Source organism: Hemitrygon akajei, chromosome 20, assembly GCF_048418815.1.
Source record: "Hemitrygon akajei chromosome 20, sHemAka1.3, whole genome shotgun sequence".
In the NCBI taxonomy this organism is placed as follows: domain Eukaryota; kingdom Metazoa; phylum Chordata; class Chondrichthyes; order Myliobatiformes; family Dasyatidae; genus Hemitrygon; species Hemitrygon akajei.
In genome coordinates this window covers 27,912,936-27,939,997 of record NC_133143.1, presented here as the reverse complement: position 1 = coordinate 27,939,997, position 27,062 = coordinate 27,912,936, and the positions used below count along the sequence as shown (strand labels likewise).

General features: G+C 38.5%; 1 protein-coding gene across 4 annotated transcripts in view; it reads right to left on the bottom strand.

Moving 5' to 3' along the window:
- The window catches only part of LOC140713675 (oxysterol-binding protein-related protein 10-like), a 178,876-nt gene that overhangs the window by 27,606 nt on the left and 124,208 nt on the right, over positions 1-27,062 (bottom strand). For all 4 annotated transcript variants that reach the window (XR_012095704.1, XR_012095705.1, XM_073024054.1 and 1 more), the window contains 3 exons: positions 18,410-18,908; positions 11,320-11,506; positions 4,588-4,770 (listed from right to left, as the gene is read on the bottom strand). Coding sequence is in view for 2 of the 4 variants with exons in the window: in XM_073024054.1 (XP_072880155.1) it covers positions 4,588-4,770; positions 11,320-11,506; positions 18,410-18,908 (869 nt within the window). In the remaining 2 variants the exon portion in view is untranslated. The remainder of the gene's footprint in view (positions 1-4,587; positions 4,771-11,319; positions 11,507-18,409; positions 18,909-27,062) is intronic.

Sequence of the window (27,062 nt, the reverse complement as noted above, 5' to 3'; positions counted from 1 at the left end):
CCATTCCCCTAATCTGTCCAAGTCTTTCTGCCAATTCACTGCTTTCTCAACACTACCTGTCCCTCCACGTATCTTTGTGTCATCCACAAAGCCATCAATTCCGTCCAAATCATTCCCAAAGAAGTGGTCCAACACTGACACCTGTGAAACACCACTAGTCATCAGTTGCCAACCAGAGAAGACCCCCTTTATTCCCACTCTCTGCCTCCTACCAGTCAGCCAATCTTGTATCCATGCTTGTATGTTTTCTGTAAATATCATGGGCTCTTAACTTCTTTAGGAGCCTCATGTGGAGCACCCTGTCAAAGGCCTTCTGAAAATCCAAATAAACAACATCAACTGACTCTTTGTCTATCCTATGTAATATTTCTTCAAATAATTCCAACAGATTTGTCATGCAAGATATCCCCTCAGGGAAACCATGCTGACTTTAGCCTATTTCATCATGTGCCTCCAGGTACCCTGAAACCTCATCCTTAATAATGAACTCCAACATCTTCCCAAGCAGTGAAGTCACGCTAACTCGCCAATAAGAACATAAGACAAAGGAGCAGAATTAGGCCATTCAGTCCATCAAGTCTGCTCCACCATTCCATCATGGCTGATCCCAGATCCTAGTCAACCCCATACACCTGCCCTCTCGTCATATCCTTTGATGCCCTGACTGATCCGGATATTTCCTGTCTTTTGCCTCCCTCCCTTCTTAAACAGTGCAGTGATATTTGCAATTTTCCAGTCCTCAGGAACCGTTCCAGAATCTCATGTTCCTTGAAAGATCACTGCTAATGACTCCACAGTTGTTCAGCTACCTTTTTCAGAACCCTGGATTGTAGGTCATCTGGTCCAGGTGACTTATATACCTTTAAACCTTTCAGCTTTCCAAGCACCACTTCCTTAATAGTGACTACACACACTGCTATTCCTGACACACTCAAATTTCTGGCATACTACTGGTCTCTTCCACTGCGAAGACTGACACAAAATGCTTAGAGTTTATTTGCCATTTCTTCATCTCCCTTTACTACCTCTCCAGCATCATTTTCTAATATCCACTCTTGCCTCTCTTTTTATATATCTGCAAAAACTTCTGGTATTCTTTTATATTATTGGCTAGCTTGCCCTCATATTTCATCTTTTCTCTCCATTTTTTTTAGTTGCCTTCTGTTGGTTTTCTGAAATCTTCCCAATCCTCTACTTACATATTTAAGACCATCCTCCCTACTGGGGCATAGGCTGCCAACAACAGCTTGACAGTACACTCTGTCCTGAGCCAGATTTTCAAGTTGTTCCCTGGTGTAACCCATCTTGATCCTTCCTCTCCCAGGGATGAGGCCTTTGCAGCTTCTGTTGGCATTTCTGTAGCCCTGGGTTTTTACATGATGAGGTCCAAGTCCACCCCTCTTCCTTTTGCAGTCTTGAGACTGTCATTGGGAGTTCCCAATCCTCTAGCTTCTCTCTTACTTTTGCTATGTTTTTTGCCCTCTCGATTTTATGCTGTCTTTGACTTCCCTTATTAGCCACGGTTGCCTCATCCTTCCTTTAGATTACAACTACTTCTTTAGAATGTATCTATCCTAAAGACTGATGAACTGGCCAAAGTCGATGGGAAGGAGACACCATCAAGGATGAAGGCAGTACATCAATTGGCAGGAGTTTCTGAATTGCCTCCAGAAACTCCAGCCATTTGCTGTTCTGTCATCCGTGCTAATGTCCCCTTCCAGTCAGCTTTGGCCAGCTCATCTCAAGCATTTGTAATTCCCTTTACTCCACTGCAATACCAAGATATCTGATTTTAGCTCTTCTCTCTCAAACTAAAGGGGGAATTCTATCATATTACGTTCTTTTTCTTTAAGCTCCCCTAATCAAATCTGATTTAATACACAACATTGAATCCAGAATTTCCTTTACCCCGCGCACCCACCCCAGGCTCAACCACATGCTACTCTAAAAAGCTATCTTATAGGCATTCTACAAATTCTATCCACTGGGATCCAGCACCCACCTGATTTTCCCAATTTACCTGCATATTGAAATCCCTCATAACCATCATAACATTGCCCTTTGGTCTAGTGCCTTTTCTATCTCCCATTGTAATTTGGCCTCTGTTCAGAGGCTTGAATATAATTCCCATAAGGGTCTTTATACCCTTGTAGTTTTTTTTAAACTCTACTCATGATGATGCTACATCTTTTCATCTGATATCACCTCTTTTTTACCATCAGAGCTACCCCATCCCCTCTGCCTGTCTTTTCGATACAATGTGTATCCTTGGGTGTTAAGCTCCCGTCTGTGATTTTCCTTCAGCCACGACTCAATGATGCCCACAATGTCGTACCTGCCAATTTCTAACCGCTATACAATGATCTACTGTGTGCATTCAAATGTAACACCTTTAGTCCTGTATTCAGCAGCCTTTTCAATTTTGCTCCTGTGTTTCAGGAATTTAAATTCTTATCTATTTCTAAACCTACTGTCATTTTATTTATTCTGGAGACGCTTGTAAGCTCTCCTGCACTCTTTTTCCCTTTTTCTTTATCCTCACTTTTAAATCTACCCCCTACTATTTAGTTTAAAGATGTACTTTAACCCATCCCACTGACTGCAATTTTGCCCTATTAACAACCTATCCTTCCTCATAAACTACAAGCTGCATGTAATTTATACAACTGCCTCATCCTCTGCCCTATCACTCCAGTTAGTTTAAACAGCTCCAGCAAACCTGCCTGCAGGATATTGGTCCCCCTCAAGTTTAAGTGTAACCCCTTCATTTTGTGCAGGTCGTACCTTCACCAGAATGGATCCCTAAGATCCAGAAATCTGAAACACTGCCCATTGCACCAATTCCTCAACCACACAATCATCTACCAAATTATCCTATTCTTACCTTCACTGGCGAGTGGCAAGGCGGATTACCATACTGGAGGTCCTGCTTTTCAGCTTTCTAATTAGTTCTCTATATTTTCTCTTCAGGATGTCATCTGCTTTACCACCTATGTCATTGGTACCAATATGTACCAATACGTACGACAACCTCTGGCTGCTTACCCTCCCTCTTTAGAATGCTGTGGATCTGATCCAAGATGTCTCTGGTGCTGGCATTTGGAAGACAGCATATCATCCAGGTTCACATCCACAGGAACTCTTGTCTATTCCTTTAAATACTGAATCCCCTATCACTACTGCACAACCTGTCTTCCCGTGTCCCCCCACTCCCACCTCCGTTCTGAGCCACAGAGCCAGAGATATGGTCACACTGTGGCTTTCCCCAAGAGGTCATCTCCACCCCCACTCCTCAACAGTATCCAAAGCAGTATATATGTGTAGTATCTAGGGGAACGGTCATAGGGATTCTCTGCACTGCAAGCCAACTCCCCTCTCTAGACAGTCACCCAGCTACCTGCCTGTTTGAAATTCATTCAAAGGTACTAAAATGTAAACAATATGTTGAAGTATCAGTTTTATCATGTATATATTTGAGTGTCATAATGCCCATCGGCAACTTATCTGTTTATTCGTAGGATTTTCAAACTTCTCTACATTTTGTTCTGGAAATAAATTCCCTCCAAAAGACACTAACAGTGGTACAATTCATAGAATTTGTTGGAAGTGAGGTTTTAAATCATTGAGATCCACGAAATAAGTTCTTATTTACTCACAGAACATCCATGTTCCTTTAACCATGTTGCCCAATCACTGCTGTTCAGTAGGCCAACATTCACACTGCATTTTCTGTCTTCATTCAGAAGTTATCTCCTGCAAACAACCTCAACTACAACCTCACATATGACTTGCAGCTCAAGATCATTATCAGTTTTCTCATCATGTAACAGTACAGCACCGGAGCAAGCACTTCAGCCCATGATGTTGCATTGATCTAATTAACCAAGTAATTAAAAGCCTTCTAAATTAATCCCTTCTGCATATAGAACTCCATATACTTCCATGCCTCAGTATGTATCAAGCTGTCACATTCTTTATTATATCTGACAGGCCACTATTTACTCCTGTGTAACAGGTTTTAGGACAGATCTTTTGATCATCCAAACTATAGACCAGAAAGAAGATTTTATCTATTTTTCCTTCAGCCTATCAGATCAGGCAAATCAGCCATTTACCTGCTTTGCAAGTTTTCCCAACAAAATGCAAAAATTCATGATTGCGCATATGTTCTTATGGGATGTCTCTGGCAGTCTCTTGCCTACTGGATATAGCATTATAGGACCTCTGAGCCACCTCACATTATAAGCACACCTTCTGTAGTCACTGTTCTTCACCAGCCTGTCCAGGCCCTCCTGCCTTTTAGGAGAAAACTCAGTCTTCTCTCATCAATGCAGTAACCCTCCTGTTTCAAGTCTTTCGTAGCTTCAGGATGCATTGTGGCATTAGACTGTAGCTGCAAAGATCATACCTGCTGTATCAAATATTAATATCTGCAGCATGAACCTGAACTGAAATTTATTAAGTGAATTTCCAAAGTTTTAAGATGATCTACAAAGCTCCTGAGATTTAAAAAACACAAGGTTTTATTTTAATATCTGAAAAATTAGATGTAATTCAATAACATTTAGAAGTTCTAATTCTACAGACCTTGATTCCAACAATCCTTGCTTTTGGATGGGTCGAATTCTTTTTCTTATTACTGGCAGTTTGGTTGTATCAATCACTTTTGTTTCACCATTACTGTATGTGAATTCAAGGGTTCCATTCCATTCCCCTTGTGCCTTGCATACAATTGTGTTGGTAGGATTATGCTTTACTTCAGCTGTAACTCTACAAGAAGAAAATGGAAATAAAAGGATAAAGTTAAAAAAAAGGGAAGTAAACTGTTAATCTACAACTCCAACAAAAATAGTTTCAAATTTAAAACTTTATTCATGTGTTTAAATCCCACCGTGGTCTTGCTCCCTCTTTTCTATAAACCATCTTGCAATAGATTGCACAACCTGACATAAATGCTCACTGCAGACATGTAGCAGTGCCTATTGCAACATGTTGCTGTTGTTTACTTAAACAAGCAAATGTTTTCACAGCATAGAAATGATGCTAGGTACAAGAGTGCCTGTGCACAAGGTGACTTTGACAGAAGATAAAAACAGTGGTGGAGGGGTGGATTAGTGAGTTGAGGTGTTGATCAGCCGTACTGCTTGGGGAAAAGTAACTGTTTTGAGTCTAGTGAATCTGGCATGGATGCTATACAACCTCCTTTCTAAAGGAAGTGGGACAAGCAGTCCATGAGCAGGGTGGGTGGGATCTTTCATGATAATACCAGACTTTTACTGGCACCTTTTCATATAAGGTTTTGATGGCAGATAGGCTGGTGCCGGTGATGTGTTGGGCAGGTTTGACTACCTGTAGAACCACCTTGTCTGCTGCATGCAGAATGTTAGCATACTTTCTACTGTGCATTTGTAGAAGTTCATGAGTCTTGATGTGCATAGTGCTACTCTCTTCAGCCTTCTCATAAAGTGAGCTTTCTTGATTGTGTAGGATGTGTTCTGGGACCTTGATTTTGTGCGAGATGTGCACTCTCAGGAGTGCTCATAGTTTCCACTGCTGAGCCATAAGACCATAAGATAGAGGAGCAGAAGTAGGCCATTCGGCCCATCGAGGCTGCTCCGCCATTCAATCATGGGCTGATCCAATTCTTCCAGTCACCCCCACTCCCCAGCCTTCTCCCCATACCCTTTGATGCCCTGGCTAATCAAGAACCTACCCATCTCTGCCTTAACTGCACCCAATGACTTGGCCACAGCCACTCATGGCAACAAATTCCATGGATTTACCACCCTGACTAAAGTAATTTCTCCATATCTCTGTTCTAAGAGGATGTCCTTCAATCCTGAAGTCGTGCCTTCTTGTTCTAGAATCCCCTACCATGGGAAATAATTTTGCCATATCTAATCTGTTCAGGACTTTTAACATTCAGAATGTTTTTATGAGACCTCCCCTCATTCTCCTGAACTCCAGGAAATACAGCCTTGGAGCTGCTAGATATTCGTCATATGGCAACCCTTTCATTCCTGGAATCATTCTTGTGAATCTTGTCTGAACCCTCTCCAATGTCACTATATCCTTTCTAAAATGAGGAGCGCAAAACTGCACACAATACTCCAAGTGTGGTCTCATGAGTGCCTTATCAAGCCTCAACATCACATCCCTGCTCTTATATTCTATACCTCTAGAAATGAATGCCAACATTGCATTTGCCTTCTTCACAACCGACTCAACCTGGAGGTTAACCTTTAGGGTATGCTGCACAAGGACTCCCAAGTCCCTTTGTATCTCTGCATTGAATTCTCTCCCCATCTAAATAATAGTCTGCCACCGAAGTACATGACCATACACTTTACAACATTGTATTTTATTTGCCATTTATTTGCCACTTTTTTGCCCATTCCCCTAAACTATCTAAGTCTCTCTGTTTCCTCAACACTACCCATTCCTCCACCTATCTTTGTAACATCAGCAAATTTAGCCACAAATCCATTAATCCTCATAGTCCAAATCACTGACATACATTGTAACAAGCAGCGGTCCCACCACCAACCCCTGTGGAACTCCACTGGTAACTGGAAGCCAGCCAGAATAGGATCCCTTTATTCCCACTCTCTGTTTACTGTTGAGTAGCCAATGCTCCACCCATGCTGGTAACACCCCTGTAATTCCACGGGCTCTTATCTTATTAAGTGGCCTCATGTGTGGCACCTTGTCAAAGACCTTCTGAAAATCCAAGTACACCACATCTACTGCATCTCCTTTGTCTACCCTGCTTGCAATTTCCTCAAAAAATTGCAGTAGGTTAGTCAGGCAGGATTTTCCTTTCAGGAAATCATAAAGAGGGGTATATGACTGATATGAGTTCTCGTGAAGTCAATAACCATCTTCTTTGTTTAGTTGACTTTGTGGAAGAGGTTATTTACTGACACCCTCCTCTCTGTAGATTGTTAGTGAAGAAACCCACTACTGTCATGTTAGAATCAGAACCAGGTTTAATCTCATTGGCATATGTTATAAAATTTGTTGTTATGCAGCAGCAGTATGTTGCAATACATAGTAATAACTATAAACTACAGGAAGTATATAAAAAGTTAAACAAGTAGTGCAAAAAGAGAAAAAAATAGTAAGGTATTGCTCATGGGTTCAATGTTCATTCAGAAATCTGATGGCAGAGGGGAAGAAGCTATCAATGAATCATTGAGTGTTTGCATTCAGGCTCCTGTATCTCCTTCCTGATGGTAACAATGAGAAGAGGGCAAGTCCTGAGTAATGGGGGTCCTTAATAATGGATACTGGCTTGAAGGTGTCCTGGATGCTGGGGTGGCTAATGCCCACGATGGAGCTGAATGAGTTTACAACTTTTAGTAAACATCCTGTAGATTGCCTCTCCCACAACCCCCCCCCCCCCCCAACATACTAGATGGTGATGCAGCCAGTTAGAATGCTCTCCACAGTACATCTGTAGAAATTTAAAAGGGTCTTTGGTGACTTGCCAAATCTCCTCAGACTCCTAATGAAATATAGCCATTGTCCTGCTTTCTTTGTAACTGCATCAGTACGTTGGGGCCCAGGAACTTGAAATTGCTCACTCTTTCCACTATAGATCCCTCTATGATGACTGGTGTGTATTCCCTTGTCTTACCCTTTCTGAAGTCTACAATCAACTTTTTGGTCTTACTGATATTGAGTGCAAGGTTGGTGCTGTGACACCACTCAACTAGCTGATATATCTTGTCCCTGTATGCCTTCTTGTCACCATTTGAAATTCTGCCAGCAATAGTTCTGTCATCAATAAATGTATAGATGGCATTTAAGCTATGGCTAGCCGCACAGTCATAGGTGAAGAGAGAGTAGAGCAGTGGGCTAAGCACACATCCTTGAGCTGCACCAGTACTGATTAGCAGCAATATGGAGATATTATTTCCGATCTGCACAGACTGGTTTTCCAGTGAGGAAGTCAAGGATCCAGGTACAGATCCCAGGTTTTTGAGCTTTTTGATCAGACCTGTGGGAATAATTGTGTTAAATGGCAAGCTGGACAATGTGATTACCCAGGTGTTTGGCCATGCAGTCATGTGTGAGCAGAACGTACAGCAGTGGTCTCAGAACACAGCCTTCTGGGGCAACCTTGTTGAGGATGATGGAGAGAGAGGAGTACTTGTGCACCCTGACTATCTGAGGTCTGTTGGTTAGGAAGTCCAACACCCAGTTGCACAGTGGTGTATTTAGGCCAAGCAGAACAAGTTTGTTCACCAAAGTTTGTAAGACAATAGTGTTGAATGTCAAACTGAAATCCAATAACAGTATTTTGACACAAGTGTCCTTGGAGTGGTGCGATTAATTGCTCGCAGGGAAGAACTGACAACATTCCATTAGATAGTTAAAATGGACCAAGATATGAATGAACTATTGGATCTGCATTACAACTAAACCCTTAAAAAACTGGAATTCTTTGTATAGAATATTTGATCTTTCAATCCAAAATATAACTTTTGAATGAGACACAATAAATAAATTTGCCAAATAACTGAAATGGGACCTTGGCCCATGTAGAGTAATAGGATTATAGAAGTCCATTAGGATGAGGCATTACCCTTGCCCACAAAGAAACAGCAACAATATATAGTTGGTCAATGGGGGGGGGGGGGTCGTTTACTTAGCATTTTACAGTAATAATGAGACAGACTTACTGGCACAGAGCAAAGAGACAGATTTTACAATATGAGTGATTGACACTGGATAATCCATCAAATTTCCTTTGTTGGAGACATTCTCATCAGTGCAGCAAGATGCCTGAATAAAGTTTATAGAAGGTCTCCAAGCAAAAGCACGCATTTGACTTAACCACGAGATCACCAAAGGCTTTTTCACACACTAAAATCATGCAGGGTTGATGTCAGAAATGAATCCTCATAAGTTTATTTGTACTTGAGTGGTCCAATGCCAATAACTATATGTATCTATATAGGATGATGATGTACATATCTCTGATATGTTCTATACTCTAAAATCAGTGAGAGCTAGTGAACTACATCTGTCGAAATAAATTTGCTTTTGCTTGACCCGATGAATGGATAGTTTGAGTGGTCCTCTCCACAACAGAATCTGTCACAATGAAGATAAAGCTTTCAAATTTCTTCCCTATTCTTCAGATTCCAAGAATATATCATCTAGCCAATGAATTCTGTAGCTTTGAATTCTGCAAAGTTTCTAATCATCTAGGACACTATGCACTAGTAGTGATCAATAGTCATTTCAAATCTATAAGCAGATCCAAGTTATCTCTTTCTCACTACATAAGAGGTGCCACGGTAGAGTAGTGAATAGTGCAAACCTATTACATCTTGAGGCGTTCTGGAATTTGGAGTTCAATTCTGTTGCTGTCTGTAAGAAGTCTGTGTGTTCTCCTTGTCACTGTGTGGGTTTCCTCTGGTTCCCACCCACAGTCCAAAGACATACAACTAGTAGGTTAATTGGTCATTGTAAATTGTCCTGTGATTACAATATTCCAAGCAGTGTTCCTAATTAAATATATTTTTAATCTTCCACGTGCTACTTGTAGTTATAGATTTGTATCATTTTGTTGTTTTGTCCTATGAATTATTTATGTAACTGTGATTCACATCTTTAATTTGTTTATGCCAAATTAATATTGTTTCTTTCTTATTACCATTTAATCACCAAATTTTTCCCTCTTGAGATCTGTTCACTTAATATACAATTAATTTTCTGGATTTTTATTTTCTTTCTCAGATCCTTCAACAATACTTACTAATTTTCTAAACCTTCAAATGTACATTGTGAAACAGATGTAAATATGGGTGTTTGGCTACAGAAAAGAAAATATTACAGACTGAATATTATATCTAGTGTTATGGAAAAATGAGGTACGTACTCAAGTACCTTTTCAAACTTCTTTTTGAGAGAAAAAATAAAGAAAATGGTTGCAGCTGAAATCTTACACAATGACAGGAAATACGTATTTAGTCCATGCCAATCATTGCAGGCCTTTAATGAGCATTTTGGATGTAAATAAGTTACCCACTCTGCAAGATTTTCAAAATTATGGAGCCAAATTTGGCTACTAAGAATAATAAAGCTTAATAGTTACAATTGTGTTTATGGCATGCAAATCTGGATGTTGTTTTAATTGGTGTGTCATTCTTCCATCGGCTAGCTTGTTGAAGTCCTCACTGACAGGTTGTCACTGAAATCAATGCAACTGCACAAATATTTTTATTTTATTTACTTCTGGGATATGGTTTTGCTGGGGATGTTGGCATAAATTACTGGCTCTGATTACTTAGTACGGAGTGGAGAGGCAGGGCTATATATGGCAGTTAAGAGTGAACCATACTTTGGCAAGTCTGAAGTCAAATCAAGCATCACAAATTATTTTCCTGAAAAGAAACCGAAGATATTTATCCTCCAGATCAACAAAATAATCTATTAAAATAGTGGTGGTGCATTCACCTGTAAGCAAGCTTTAACTGTGTGATATAATGACCATGAAAATTAAATATTGTAAACACTGGGGGCTTATTTGGAAACCACTTCCTCTTCATACACTGAACCATTAAATCACTGAATATAGTTGTGAAAGACTGTTACAACTTCATTCAAACAGTCTTCCCATTTAAAAAAAAATATACTAAACCCTCTTAGCTTTACTTTTCTTAAATTTCTTCCAAACTTCCCACTAAAAAATTATCAACCTTACTTTAGCCTGAGATGTTGTACCCTTTCCACCCCTCACCTCTTGCCTTTCCTTCACCTTTTCACCTTAGTCTGGTAGTACAGTTGAGACTGATGAGTCAAACAATGAATACTGTTGCCTAGCATCATAATGCGCAGAGTTGCGGAGTCTTACAGAATGGAAACAGGTCCTTTAGGACACAAAGCCCACGTAATCCATCAAGTACCAAGTGCACTAGCCCTACATTTAATGACACCATAAACTATCTTTGGGAAAAAAAGGACAGGACTTTGTATGATGACATTAAATATGGAAACAAATCAGCGTTGCATTTTACAGCACACCCAAATTTTATTTCCGTTGATTTGAAGCGATTCATTCTCACCTGTCGTAATTTATTACACAGTTACAACCTGTTGCTTGAAGTCTCAAATACCACATTACTGCAAGTAGAAGGTACATTGAGGGAAATCTCAGAACTGCCCATAGGCATATGCTGACGTTTACTGTACTTAAATTTTAGCAAGTTACGGAAAGTTAAAAACAAAAGTATATTACATCAATAACGGTGAGATTTTTCTGCAACCATCCACTCTATCAATGCATAAAAGTCATCTGTAAGTTACCTGTGGACCTTTCCTCCATAGAAAGGTTTGGTATGGAATGTGACAGTGGCGGAGTATCCCGACTTGGTACAGTTTATATTGACTTTACCCCCCAGTTCTACCCAGGGGACTGTCAGGATGGAACGTGCATAGGCACAAGGCAGTGTAAAAACATATTCCTCGTCATGTTCTCCAAGGTAAAGGACACCTGTAAAAGATGGGAAAGCAGTGAAAATTGTAATATTATGGAATGCGGCAAAAGTAAACCTAACTGTTCAAATGTGAATGTCAGATACAGTCATTTTGTAGGATATAAAATGGTAGATCAGTATTACAGATTATGTGATCCATATGGCTATTTCTCTCCATATACACTTTTGTTCCTACACATTGAATGAAAAATACATATTGAAAAATGAAGATCCACTGTATTTCCAAAGTTCTGAGGATGCAGAGAGTTCATTAGGGAACATAAAGTGAATGGCAAATTCATTATAATATGGAAAAATTCAAGTTCATACACTTTGGTAGAAAACATCATACAGGACGGAACAGACCATTTGACCCATGGTGTTGTGCCAATCTTGATGCTAATTTATACTAACCTTTTGATCTTTAAATGTCCTGCATATGTATTATCCATATCCCTCCAGTTCCCTCATATCTTAAAACCTCTTCAATTGACTGCTTCTACTACTCCCCTTGAAAAGCATAGGATATTCTTTGAATAGTGAGAAAATGAAATAGTGTTTGGCGGGACCTGAGTGATAGTATGTTAGCCTTTATTGCAAAAAGATGTAACAATTGAACTACTTAAAAGGCCTTAATGTGCCAAAATCTATAATGGTGTACTGGTCCCCTGCAAGGAGACCTGCAACACAGAAAACACAATAAACATTCACTAGATTGATTCCAAGAATTGGATAGAGGGAAAGAATATGGGGGGTTTATGTGAGAAAAGATAAAGCGGGGCCTATGTTTTTTGAGTTTAGAAGCATGAGATTGTGTAACAGCAGAACTTGTATGGTAGTTGACATGGAAGTTATAGGAATGAAGCTTCTCCCAAATGGGGTGTGGGTTACATTCTCAAAACATGTTGTCAGCCATTCAGGTTTGGGAAATTGGGATATTTTAAATATGAAATACTGGAAGTTCAGGGCAATGTTATTCCTATAAGGATGAAGGGTAAGAACAAATCTAGGCTATATTGAATGTCAAGGAATACTCCAAATTTGATTAAGAAAAAAAGTTAAAGGATAGACACAGAGCACTAAAAATGAGTGAGGCTCTTCAGGAATACAGAAAGTGTATGCATTAAAAAATGGAGATCCGAGACAAGTCATGAAATATCACCAGCTGATAAGATTAAGGAGAATCGCAAGGTATGTTTTAAGTACAGTAAAGGGAAACCGGAAAAAGAACAAGGCACATTGGGAATCAAAGGAAAAGGAAGATGCGATCAAGATCTTAAGTAAGTATCTGTATTCTCTCAGAAGGAGAGCATAGTACAACAAGCATTTTTGAGCAAAATAGAAATGTATGCTTTTTGGTCTGTAAGCATTAATTTGTATTTTGTGTTATGCAAGTGCATAAAACCTTTCAACCTTAAGTGTCACTGTGAGGCAAATCTTTGTATAGTGATCAAACAACAAAATTGTTTACAACAACAACACATAGCATTTCTCTGGAAAGTTGAGAGATTTCATTTGGGATTATGGAAGCCCATTAAGATTTAAAAAAGGAAAAGGTATTAGTGTCTATTGGGCATAAAGTAGAATAAATCCCCAGGGCCTGATCAGATCTATTCCAGGCTGCAACGGGAGGAAAGAGAGGAGCTGGCTGGAGCTATGACAAAGATATTTAGGGCTTTGCCGACTTAAGTGACTGAGGACTGAAAATCTGGGACTCTTATTCAGGTTGTACAACAGGGTTAAACCAGCTAGTTCTGTGGTGGAGAAATTATTGGTAAACAGTTTAAAAGACAGGATCAATCTACACTTGGAAGACAGGGATATATCACGACTAGTCAGCACAGACTTATTGGTGGGAGATCCTGTCCGACTAATTTGATTTTTCTTGAAGAGGTAGAATGTATTGATGTGACAGTGCATTCAATCTGATTTACATAAACTTCAATCATGTCTTTGCTGCGGTCAGCATGGAAATCTGGTCCAATAGGTACATGCCCATGGAATCAAGGACAAACTGGATCCAAAACTGGCTTGGTGATAGCAGCCCAAAGTGATAGTAGAGGGTTGCATTTGTAAATGTAAGCCTGTGACTAATGGTGTAGCAACAAGAATTGGTGCTGGGACAGTTGGTATTTTAATATTAAAAACTTAGATGTGCATGTAGAAGATATGACTAGTAAATTAGCAGATAACATGAAAATTGGCATTATTGCTGATTGTGAGGAGTGTAGTCTTAGATGGCAGAATGATATTGATCCATTGTTATGTGAGAGCTTGTGCACTTTGGGAAATTAGATCTGGGTAGGGAACGGTAAGTCTCTAAGGAATACTAAAGAACAGAAAGACCTTGGTGTACATTTCCAAAGATTCCTAAACATGGCGGTGAAATGAGGTGGAATGACCGGTCAATCTGGGTGGACCTGGAACTGAGAGCTATGAAACAGTTTTATTTAACTTCGTTATTAGGAGTTGCTCTACCTATTCAATTAGCTAAAGTTGCTAATTTAAATTTTTATCCTGTGGCTAAGCACTCTTTACAAATTTGGCTCCAGTTCCGCAATTTTTTTAATCTTAAAACATCTAAACTTTGTAGTATAATTTATTGTAATTACTTTTTCAAACCTTCCTGGAGTGATCCAATTTTTTTTACTTTGGAAAAATAAAGGTATTAAGACTTTTTTGGGCTTATTTAAAGAAGGCAGATTGATGTCTTTTGAACAATTAGAAAGAGTATAGAAAGAGTAGAACAGTGGGCTAAGCACACACCCCTGAGGTGCACCACTGTTGATCGTCAGGGAGGAGGAGATATTAGAACCATAGAACATTACAGCACAGAAACAGGCCTTTTGGCCCTTCTTGGCTGTGCCGAACCATTTTTCTGCCTAGTCCCACTGCCCTGCACCTGGCCCATATCCTTCCATACACCTCTCATCCATGTACCTGTCCAAGTTTTTCTTAAATGTTAAAAGTGAGCCCGCATTTACCACTTCAACTGGCAGCTCATTCCACACTCCCACCACTCTCTTTTTATGAAGAAGCCCCCCCCAATGTTCCCTTTAAACTTTACCTCTTCATCCTTAACCTATGTCCTCTGGTTTTTTTCTCCCCTAGCCTCAGTGGAAAAAGCCTGCTTGCATTCACTCTAGCTATACCCATCATAATTTTATATAGATCTATTAAGGCTCCCCCCATTCTTCTACGCTCCAGGGATCTGTAACTCAGTTTCTCAAGTCCCAGCAACATCCTTGTAAACCTTCTCTGCACTCTTTCAACCTTATTAATATCCTTCCTGTAATTTGGTGACCAAAACTGCACACAATACTCCAAAATTCAGCCTCACCAATGCCTTATACAACCTCACCATAACATTCCAACTCTTATACTCAATACTTTCATTTATAAGGGCCAATGTACGAAAAGCTCTCTTTACTATCCTATTATCACCAATCCACAGAGATTGTGGTCTTCCAATTTGGAACTTGAGGGTCCAATTGCAGAGGGAGGTACAGAGGCCCAGGTTCTGTAACTTTTCAAGCAGGATTGTGGGAATGATAGTATTAAATGCTGAGCTACGTTCGATGAACAGCTTCCTGACATAGGTGTTTGTATTGTCCAGGTGGTCTAAAGCCGTGTGGAGAGCCATTGAGATTGCATCTGCCATTGACCTATTGTGACGATAGCCAAATTGTGATGGGTCCAGGTCCTTGCTGAGGCAGGAGTTGAGTCTAGTCATGACCAACCTCTCAAAGCATTTCATCACTGTAGATGAGAGTGCTACCGGGCGATAGTCATTAAGGCAGCTCTGCATCGTCTCACCATTCCAGTATCAGCAGTATTGTAGTTCTTTAGATATCACCCTTCCAGCATCTCTGGCATTCTTTCCCTGTGTTTTGTCCCTCACAGTTCCTGCATCTGCAGTATTGTATATCATTGGCTTTGTAACTCACTGTTCCTGCATCTGTGGAACTGTGGTTCTCCTCTGGCTGTACCTCACCGTTGCTGTATCTGCAGTATTGTATTACTCCTGTGCTTCGTACCTCAGCATTGCTGCATCTGCAGTATTTTCATTCTTCTGTTCCTCGTCCCTCACCATTACAGAATATTATTTATTTTATTTTATTGAGAGATACAGCCCACCAAGCTGTGACACCCAGGAACTCTCTGATTTAGCTCTAACCTATTTGTGGCATGGTTTAATATAACCAATTAACCTCCTAACCAGCACACCTGTGGACTGTGGGAGTAAACAGGGGCACCCAGAAGAAATCCGTGTGCACATGGGAAGTACTTACATACATACCTACAGAGGACACCGGAATTGAACTCCTAATTCCAACACCTCGAGCCATAATAGGGATACCCCACTAATACGCTACCGTGGTGCCAATAAATGAGTCCCAGATCCAAAACCCAGGATTGAACCAAGGACCTTTTGATGTTCAGTCTAACACTCTCCCAACTGAGCTATTTCAGCTGACACATCTTCAGTATTGTTATTCTCCGCTGTTCTTTATCTCACCATTGCAGCATCTGCAGTATTGTATTTTCCTGTGCTTTGTACCTCACAGTTCCATCATCTGTGGTATTGTATACTCACCTGTCTTGTACCTCACCATTGAACTACACGCAGTGTTTTGTTCATCCTCTGCCTTGTACCTCACCATTGCTGTTATCTGCAGCATTGTACACTCCTCTGCCTTGTACCTCACTATTCCAGCATCTGTAGCATTATAGTATTCCTCTGCATAAAACCTTATTCTTCCAGTATCTATGACATTGTATGTCCCTGTACCTTGTACCTCAGCATTCCTATATCTACAGAACTGTGGTTCTCCTCAACATTATGTCTCATTGTTGCTGTATCTGCATTCCACAGATTCACTGATCTGAGGCAACCTGTAGATATACTTTCTGGGAATTTTGCACGAAGACTCCTAAGTCCCTCTGCACCTCTGACATTTGAACCTCCTCACCACTTAGAGAATGGTCCGCACTATTGTCCCTGCTTTATATTATTGGCTAGTTTGCCCTCATTTACAATTGTGACATTACCCTTATTACATGCCTTTTTCAGCTCCCTGTGCAATCTCAACCCCACACCTTGGTTACTATTTGCAGGCCTATATATGACTCCCATAATGGCTTTTTAATTAGTCGATAAATATTCTCTTTCATATTCACATTTTTTACAATATCTTCAAGTTAGACATTTTTAACAAAAATATTTAAGTAATTTTCCTTATATATTGGAGGCTGACTTGTTAGATACTATTATGAATATGAACCCCTTGATGAAAGGTTCTATTGGAAGAATTTATAATTTATTATTACAATGGGATAAGCATCCTTTACTTAAGATTAAACAGGATTGGGAGCAAGAACTCAATTTGACTTTTATATGGGAGGATTGGACGCAGATTCTGAAGTTGGTTAACTCTTCCTTGGTCTGTGCTAGTCATTCATTGAATCAATTTAAAATTGTACATCGTTACCATTGGACAAAAGAGAGACTTTCTAAAATATTTCCCAATGTTGACAAGTATTGTGATAGATGTAAAACCGAGATAGTTACACTGACACATATATTCTGGTCATGTTCTATATTAAAACCGTTCTGGAAGTCAGTCTTTTCGACAATTTCTAAATCACTTAAAATCAATTTACAACTTAATAAATTGACTGTGCTTTTTGGAATAATTCCTCAAAATAGTCATGGTATTTCTCTGTCTGACCAACATGTTATTGTGTTTGTTACATTGATAGCTAAGAGGGCCATTTTGTTGAAATGGAAGAATGTATCTGCTCCTACTTTGTCACAATGGTTCTCTCAAGTGATGATGTGTCTCAGTCTGGAGAAAATTAGAAGTCGAACCTTTGAACCTTTATTTGATTTTGAGAAGAGATGGGGCTCATTTGCTCGTTACTATCATTTCAGTTAACTGATAGATTTCCTCCACAATCTAAGTGTAAATTTTGTTTTGATATATTTTTTCTTCTTGTTGGCGGTTTGATGTTTATTTTTAGAAGCTTTCTATATGACGCATGGCTCTGGGGTTGTGCCCTCAATGGGGTTTTTTTTCCTCACTTTTCTTGCTTAGTAGGGCTTTTTTTTAATTCACAAAAATTTTCAATCTTTAAGATTTTTTTTGAGACACTGTAAAAGTGTTGTTACTTCGATGTACCTGTGTATTTAATAATAATAAAAAGATTTGAAAGAAATGAGGTGATAAAAAAAGGCACAAGGAATTTTTGCCTTCATTGGTTACAACATAGAACATAAAAGATGAAGGTCTTGGTAATGTAATAAAACATTATTTAGGCCACAGCTGGAATATTGTATGCAGTTCTGGTCACAACATTTCAGGAAGCATGCTATTACAATGAAGTAAGATACATCAGGATGTTTGAGATAGAATATTTCAGTTATGCAGAGACACTGGATAGACTGGGTTTGTTTTCTTTGGAATAGTGGAGATCAGCAACAACCTGAAAAAGGTGTACAAAATTATAAGAATCATAAATAGAGCATATAGTAAGTAACTATTCCCCATGTCAGAGTCATCCAAGACCAGGCAGCATAGGTTTAGGTGGAATCAGAGGAAGATACCTTCTTATCTGGAGGGATGCTGATAAAAGTGGTGGAGGCAGCTACTCTCAACATCCGTGCTGCATGGGGACGAGCACTTGAATCACCAAGGAATAGTGGGCTGATAAACAGAATTAGTGTAGATATGTCCTTGATATTCAGCATTATTATTATAGGCCAAAGAGCCCATTTTTGTGCTGTATTCACTTGGAACATTACAAAATGAAAATTACATTTAGAAACTTGACTGTAAGATAGTAATGATTTACTATTATTGCTACCTGTTATCCACTGTGGCTCATTTAATTTGATGGAATTGGAAAGCTGTTCTTACCTTCTCCTACCATCGTGACTCCTATGGACATCCCCATGAATTTGCTCTTGGTCCACACGTGTGCATTTACACACATTTTCCTCTCCTTGCATTCACAGTAAAAACCTGAAACTGGTGGATGATGGGAAATTTGTTCTGCTGTAAACCTCATTTTGTAGAACTCTGTAAGATCCTTGCCAGAGTCAAAGGCATGTTTGATCTTGGGCTGCTCCTTGGCAATGGTTGAAATACTGTTGTCTTCATTCGATTTTACTTTATCTTTTGGCACATTCCAAGAACAGTGGAATGTTTCTCCTATTATTGGATTATAGGGTTTTTTTGCCACTGCTCCTTTTCGTCCCTCATGGAATGAAGTCAGGTAAAACTCCACAAAGCAGATAATCCGTTCTTCAGCTGTGGTACCTGCTGTGATCGACACAAACATGTCTGCATGGGCCATGAAATTTGCATACATTTCCAGCAAAGACCTCTTCTCCAAAATAAATGTTGGAAGCACTACCTGTGTTAAGAAAAAACAAAGAAAATATTATAGGGCATCTTAAAACACTGGCATAGATTTTAAAAAAACTATATTAAAGATATCTTGAATATAAATGTGACAATACACATCTTAGTATTTAAAAAAAGCTTAAATACAAGAGTTTCTGCAGGAGCCGGAAAAAATGCTGGAAATCTTGAGCAATACACACAGAACACTGGAGGAACTAGGCAGGTCCGTGGAAGGAAATTAACAATCGGCATTTTCCAGAACCAATCAATATGTTACTATGGATCCTTTGACTGGTAAATTCATGACAAACCAGTTCTCAGAACTAGTAACAAGAGGAAATTATGAAAGATGGCAATGGACAGGACAATAACCAAACCAGAGGACTCTAGTAATTTTGAAGTTTTATTAACTGTAGTTGATAATAAGATCATTATTTGTAGTCCTTTTATAGTTGGATCTGCATTCTGCAGACAGCACATATATTCAGGTTGTCATAGGAGATGACCTTGGGTTTCAGAACAATTCTGATCTGCTGGTAGGCAAGGAAAGCAATGGAAGATGGAATTTAATTTAATTTTGAGGTGATATGCTTCGGTGTTCTAATAAGAGTAATGAATAATAAGGCCATTGGGAATATTGATGTACAAGTCCTTTGATCCCTGAAGATGACAGAAATAAAGACAGAAGGAATACTGGTCTTCAGTAACCACACTATAGAAGATATGAGCATAGGAAACATGGTATACAGCTTCAGACACATCAGAGCTGATGTCTTTTCTGGTCACAGCATTATAGGAATGATGGGAATGTACTGGAGAGGTTGAAGAGAAGACTAACCTAGGCATTACCTGGTATAGAATGTTCTACAGGAAGAATGGCTAGAGATGCAGATTAGCTTCCCTTGGGTCAGAGGAGACTGAAGGGGTTTGGATGGTTGTGTCAAAAATTATGAGGGGGACAGTTAAGGCTAGTGAATGTTTTCTCCCCATTTATGTTGACTTCTGAATCCAGAGGGCATATAACATGTGAAAGGTTTAGAGCAGGGGTTTCCAACCTTTTTTATGCCATGGATCCCTGCCATTAACCATGGGGTCTGTGGGAACCCCTTGTTTAGAAGGGTCTGGGGTTAAGGCTAGGGACCATGTGCTGGTAAATAGGATTAGTACAGATGGGTTCCTGATGATCAGTATGGACACTGTTGAAAGGCTCACTACTGTGATGTTTCATGAATATGCCTTTAATCATTGTCAGATCAAATTATTTTATAAGCACAAGTTTGCCTTTTAAATGATCATTTTGCTTTTCAGAATTAAAAACTGAAAGATTTTGTTTCAGATGGGATTATTTTAATTTAACATTAAACATATGTAAGATGATCAGACTTATCCTCCTCATTCCTACTGTTCTATCCACAGACTTTGAGACATTTCTCTCCAATCTAGCTGACTGGTATTGCATTTATTTTGTTACATTTACGAAATATCTATAATTAGTCTCTTCTTATTTGATTATCTGCTAATTACAGAATCTCCCATGGATCTGTGCTTGGATCTTTTCAAGAGAGTGGTCAGAAAGAACTAGGTTTACTTTGTGTATCAATGGATACTTAAACTGTATTCGAGATGATGTTACCAAGCAGTGGCAGGTAGATGAGAACTATAAAAGGATCTTTAGAGGAAATTGAGAAAAGTGAGTCACTAAAGATGACGCATTAAATGTATCATAGAGTCACAGACAACTACAGTACAGAAACAGGCCCTGTAGCCCATTTAGTGTGTGCCGCACTATTACTTTATTTAGCCCCATCAATTTTCACCTGGAATATAGGCCTCCATACCTCTTCCATCCATGTGCATACCCAAACTTTTCTTCACTGTTGTAATTGAACCCACATCCACTACTCATTCTACATTCACACCAACCTCAGTGATATTCCCCTCCAGGGTTTTCCTTAAATATTTAAACTTTCACCTTTAAACTATGACCTCTAGTTGTAGTCTCACCTAACCTAAGTGGAAAAAACCTAATTAGATTGACCATATCTATACCCCTCATAATTTTGTGCTGACCACAATGCTAACTTAAACAAATCCATGTATCTAAACATTGCCCGTTCAAATGCATTTAAATCCTCAAATATTGTTATAGTATCTTCTTCCACTACCTCTTCTAGTATCACATTACAAGCACATAGAACCCTGTGTAATTTCCCCTGTCTGTCTCCTTTAAACTTCCCCCTCACCTTAAAGCTGGTATTTGACATATTCACCCTAGGAAAAAATCTGTCTACCCTATTTCTGCTTTATACTGTAGTTACAAAAATTGTAGCCAATTTAATTTTGCAATTTCATTTACTAAATTTTGATACTTATTGTTCTATTATTACTGGTGTAGAACTTTTCAAAATACACGTTGGTGCAGGAAGGACATCTAAACTAGGATAGTTAATGGATTAAAAAAAATCTTTCAGGAAAAAATGGCAATTCCAAATAACAGTGTCACCACTGCAGTTACTGACCACAATGGCAGGAAGATTTACAGGCTTATCGTGGGCAGGAGGCCAAGTTGGTCGGGATGACTGTTAAGTACTACAGAGGTAAGGTTAGGAATTGGTAGGTGAAGATGAAAGATTCTGAAATGTATTAGTAATGTGATTTTTGGGGCAATTTTGAATCAAGCAAGAGATAAAAGAGAATTCAGGACAATATAGGATGTGGGTAGTGGAATGTTGTAAAAGTTGAGAACTTGTCAAGAAGAATGCAGGACACAAACGATAAAGGACTTATTTAGTGGGGAAGGAAGAAGGGGGGTGAGATAAAAAATGTTATTGAAATAATATTTCATGAGGGAAAATGAACAAAGAGTAGGAAGTTAACAACACAAAGATTGCAAGACTGATTGGGTTTGTGGATGATACAAAGATATTTGGAAGAGTAAGTAGCATTGAGGAAGCAAGGAAACTGCAGGAAGACTTGAACAGATTAGAAGAATGGGCAAAGAAGTAGCAAATGGAATACAGTGTAAAGAAGTGGATGGTCATGCAATTCGGTAGAAGTCATAAGGTGTAGATATGTGGTAAAAAGGGAGAGAATTCAGAAATTAGAAATCCAAAAGGATTTGCGAGTCCTGGTGCAATATTCCCTCAAGTTTAACTTGCATGTTGAGTTATTAGTTAATTATACAAATGCAGTGTTAGTACTCATTTTGATAGGTCCAGAATATAAAAAGGGTGTAATGCTGAGGCTTATATTAGACATTGGCAAGACCGCATTTGGAGTATTATGAGAATTTTGGGCCCATATTTAAAGAAGTTTTGACTAGCATTGGAGAGGGTTCAGAGGAGGCTTACAAGAATGATTTCAGGAATGGAAGGATTAATGTACAAGGACTATTTGATACCTCTGGTCCTGTACTTGCTAGAGTTTAGAAGAATGAGGAAGGATCTCATTAAACCCCACCAAATATTAAAAGGCCTAGATAGAGTGGATGTGGAATGTTTCCATCAAACGGGGAAGTTTAGGAGAAGAGGCCACAGCCTGAGAATAGAAGGATGTCCCTTTAAAACAGGGATGAAGAGGAATTTCTTTAGCCAGAGGTTGGCAAGTCAGTGGAATTCATTGCCACAGATGGTTGTGAAGGCCATGTCAGTGGGAATATTTAAAGCAGAGGTTGATAGGTTCTTGAATAGTAAGGGCATCAAAGGTTTTGTGGAGAAGGCAGGAGAATGGGATTAAAATGAAAGCATATATCAGCCATAATCAGGACAGGACAAACTCAATGGGTTGAATGGTTTAATTCTGCTCCTATATTTTATGGTCTTATTCAGCTTCAGCAGATTCTAGATCGCTTTGCTCTTATCAGACTGGAGGCTGTTAAGTCAATTCATTCCAAGCTAGGTGAAGATATGTACACCCATGCTGAGATCTAAACTGATATGCAGTGGTATTTGAATGCAAGAGGTGGATTTTGATCCACATTATTGTAGTGCACAACTCACAGACCACTAAGACTAGCTAATAAGTATTTCTAAGGGGAATTGTTCTGAAGAAAACAATTCAACATCTACAGTTATTTGGATGATTAATATGTGGAAAATAACACCAGAAAGGTTGGGTAGTTTTTGTTTCATAGCAACATTTGTTTACTGCCTTTGCTCTCCAAATGAAACAGATTACAAAGAAAAAGACTTCAGTACAGAGCAATTTCACATCCTCTTCACGATAAGCTAAAGAATGTTACTGCCAAAGTGTTTCTGAGGTGCTGTCTACGTTATACTGCACTGAAAGGTCATGGCAAGTTGTATACAGCTTACTCCTACAATCAGCCATACCATTGCTTGTATATGGATGTTGTCTGAGGGATAACTATTGGGCAAAATACTGCCTGAAGGAGCAGACAGAGCTTGTTATGTAAATACATAAACACATTATTTAAAAATCTAATCAGAGTAACTATGACCATAAAGCTAAAGATTTTTTTTAAGAACCCATATCACTCACTACTGTACTTTAGGGAAGAAAATCTGCTAAGTCTTACCCAGGCTCAGTCCAACAAGTATTTGACTTAACTGGCTCTGCATTTCAAAAGCAACTAGGAATGGAAAATGCATGCTGGCTTTGCCAGCAAAGTTTGTATTCCCTGATGAATTATGCTAAAAAAAAAGATTTGAGCCACAACTAATACCAATCAAAACCTATCCCACATTGACTTCATATTCCCTCTCACCCACAAAATTGTTGTGAATTTTTAACATAAAAGATGGTCAACTTACTTCAGAATCATGATTCAACTGTCTACAAAAATATCTATCTTTGCAAAATGATTATTCTCCAAATAAGAGTATAAACAGCATGAAAGTATTTAGTGTTTGTCACCTACAATCAACAAAAAAAAAACCATCTTACTGAGACCAAAGTTCATAGGAATCCTAGAGCTTCATTTTAATTATTGTTCTTTTCTAGATGATGCTACACAAACTACCAACCCACAGTAAGAAAGTAATCAAAACCTCAAAGGCTCCAAGACTAAGTTACCAACTCCAGGTTATAACGTTTAACAATGATTAAACCTAATATTTTGCTTATCTGCCATCTTAATTACTTTTATCATAAGACTAGTGCATTTAGAAAGATAAAAATTATAATAAGGCATATTTCACTTGAATCAAAATTAGGCTTATATGAAAGTTTCCATTATCTTAGTAATTCAATTTTGTTCAACTATGTATTTAAATAATAACTTTTGTCAAAAGGAATTAAAATGTCTTGAACAGTTATTGAATTGATGTATTATAGTAAGATTTGAACATTATTACTTTGAATGGTAATGTTGATAATTCTTTATAACACACATTTAATACCATTTTAACAGTGAATTGCTTACAAGTTTTATGAGCTGAACAAATCTGAAACTTAGTTTAGAGCATTCTGTGGTCTGACAACAAGACACATTTATCAATTTTCTTCACCAACTACACCAGTAATATAGTTCTTCAATTTAGGTCTTTATACAAAGATCATATTAAATATGCACATAAATTTGTAGGACTCTTGAAATTTCTAAATTTATTTTCATTAGAAGACTGTGTTCAGAAAGTAATAGTGAAACTTGGTGAGCAGATAATGTTTCAGCTGGTTCTCTTACATTCTGGTTTAAATGTGACCCCAGGCTCAAACTAATGTGACTGAATTTCAACTGTCCTCACAAAGACACAAAAAAATAGAATCAGGGATGGGCCATCTGGCCTTTCAAATCTGCCCCATCATTTAATATAATCTATTCTGGCCTCAACTCCACTTCTGTTCTACTTCCTTTTGTAATTCTATTCCTCAATTTATCAACTCTAACCCTGCTTTAAATACTGCTAATAATCACTTCCATCACTTGTAGGAACAGAATTACAGATTCAACAATATCTGCAATAAAAAATGTTCATGTACATTGGTTTTAAATAACTAACTTCATATCTTGTAGAGATATCCTGATTCAAGACTATCATCTCACGATCTGTTAAGCCCCCTTTGAATCTTTAATGTTTGAATAAGGTTATCCTCATTTTTCTCACTCTAAGAAATACAAGCTAAACTATTTTTAAGGGGCAAAAATTTAGGGGTAACACGATGGGGAACTTCCTTACTCAGAGTGGTAGCTGTGTGGAACGAGCTTCCAGTAGAAGTGGTAGAGGCAGGTTCGATTTTGTCATTTAAAAAAAATTGGATAGGTATATGGACAGGAAAGGAATGCAGGGTTATGGGCTGAGTGCAGGTCAGTGGGACTAGGTGAGAATAAGCGTTCAGCACGGACTAGATAGATAGATAGATAGATACTTTATTCATCCCCATGGGGAAATTCAACTTTTTTCCAATGTCCCATACACTTGTTGTAGCAAAACTAATTACATACAATACTTAACTCAGTAAAAAATATGATATGCATCTAAATCACTATCTCAAAAAGCATTAATAATAGCTTTTAAAAAGTTCTTAAGTCCTGGCGGTAGAATTGTAAAGCCTAATGGCATTGGGGAGTATTGACCTCTTCATCCTGTCTGAGGAGCATTGCATCGATAGTAATCTGTCGCTGAAACTGCTTCTCTGTCTCTGGATGGTGCTATGTAGAGGATGTTCAGAGTTATCCATAATTGACCGTAGCCTACTCAGCGCCCTTCGCTCAACTACCGATGTTAAACTCTCCAATACTTTGCCCACGACAGAGCCCGCCTTCCTTACCAGCTTATTAAGACGTGAGGCGTCCCTCTTCTTAATGCTTCCTCCCCAACATGCCACCACAAAGAAGAGGGCGCTCTCCACAACTGACCTATAGAACATCTTCAGCATCTCACTACAGACATTGAATGACGCCAACCTTCTAAGGAAGGGCCGAGATGGCCTGTTTCCGTGCTGTAATTGCTATATGGTTATATTTGGCTAGGGCAACTTTCTTATCTCTGTAATTAACATGCTGAATCTCCTTTGGACCACCTCCAATGTTACAATGTATTTTCTTAGGTTAAAAGATTAAAACTGCATGCAATATTGCAGGTGAGGCCTCATTAACATTGTACAATTACAGCAACCCCTTCCTGACTTTAAACTCTAACCACTTTGCAATAAAGACCAAAATATCATTTCCTTTAACTAGTCAGTAACTTGCCAGCAAGGTTTTTGTCACTACCCCCAGCAATCCTTCCTTATAAAATACAACCAAATCTAAAATAACCCATTCTTAATTCAAAGGATAATTCAGAATGGGACATTTTCAATGAATGAAAATAAGATTACTGCACCAAAGATAATACCAGTAAAGCCTAAGATACAATATCAATGCAAGTTTTATTTTTTTTTAAATGCAAAATTCTTGTTTCCAAGACTAGATCTTTTTCTTTAAAATCTATTAAGATAAAACAATATATAAATGTCATATTCTTATTAATTGTAATAAATAGTTGATTTACATTGATTAGCAATGACAAAAAACCTTTGCACTTATGTAGCTCCGTTTTTCATAACCATGCCAAATACAAAGCAAGGTTCCATTAACATGTAATAAACAGGTAGACCTTAAAGAATGTTGGTTAGAAATAGGTTTTGGTAAAAAATCTCCTAGTCTCTTTCAAGAGTGCTGTTCATGACTACCTGCAGAGCAGATGAGGCCTCATCATCCAAAGAACAGTATATCCAGTAGTGTACTTGTTTTTCAATTCTGCTCTGGAATGTCAACCAAGGCAATGTGCTCAAGCTTTGGGAGTGGAACATAAAAGTACAGTATCTACTTTCTTAAATTAACACTTTGAGCTCATCACATTCCACCTCTATAACTGGGATTTTCTCTTTTTTTTAATTCCCCTTTTCTTTCACCTGGTAATAGTCAACCTTAAGCTCAATAGGCATGTTCAATCCTTAACCATTCTACTATGCAACATACATTATAAAGTAAGTATCAGCAGCAGTTCAAGTACTATTTCAAGTACCAAATTTACTAATTAATTTTGCTAAATCATAATGGTCAAGAAGTAATACAAGGAATGCACTATATTTTTCCAAGCACAATTCCCCAAATTTCTAGGGGTATTGCTGTATTAAAAAAGGCTTTATTTTTGCATAATTTACTGCATATTACATACAAAATTGATAATCATTGCCATAGCACATTAATCAGCTGATT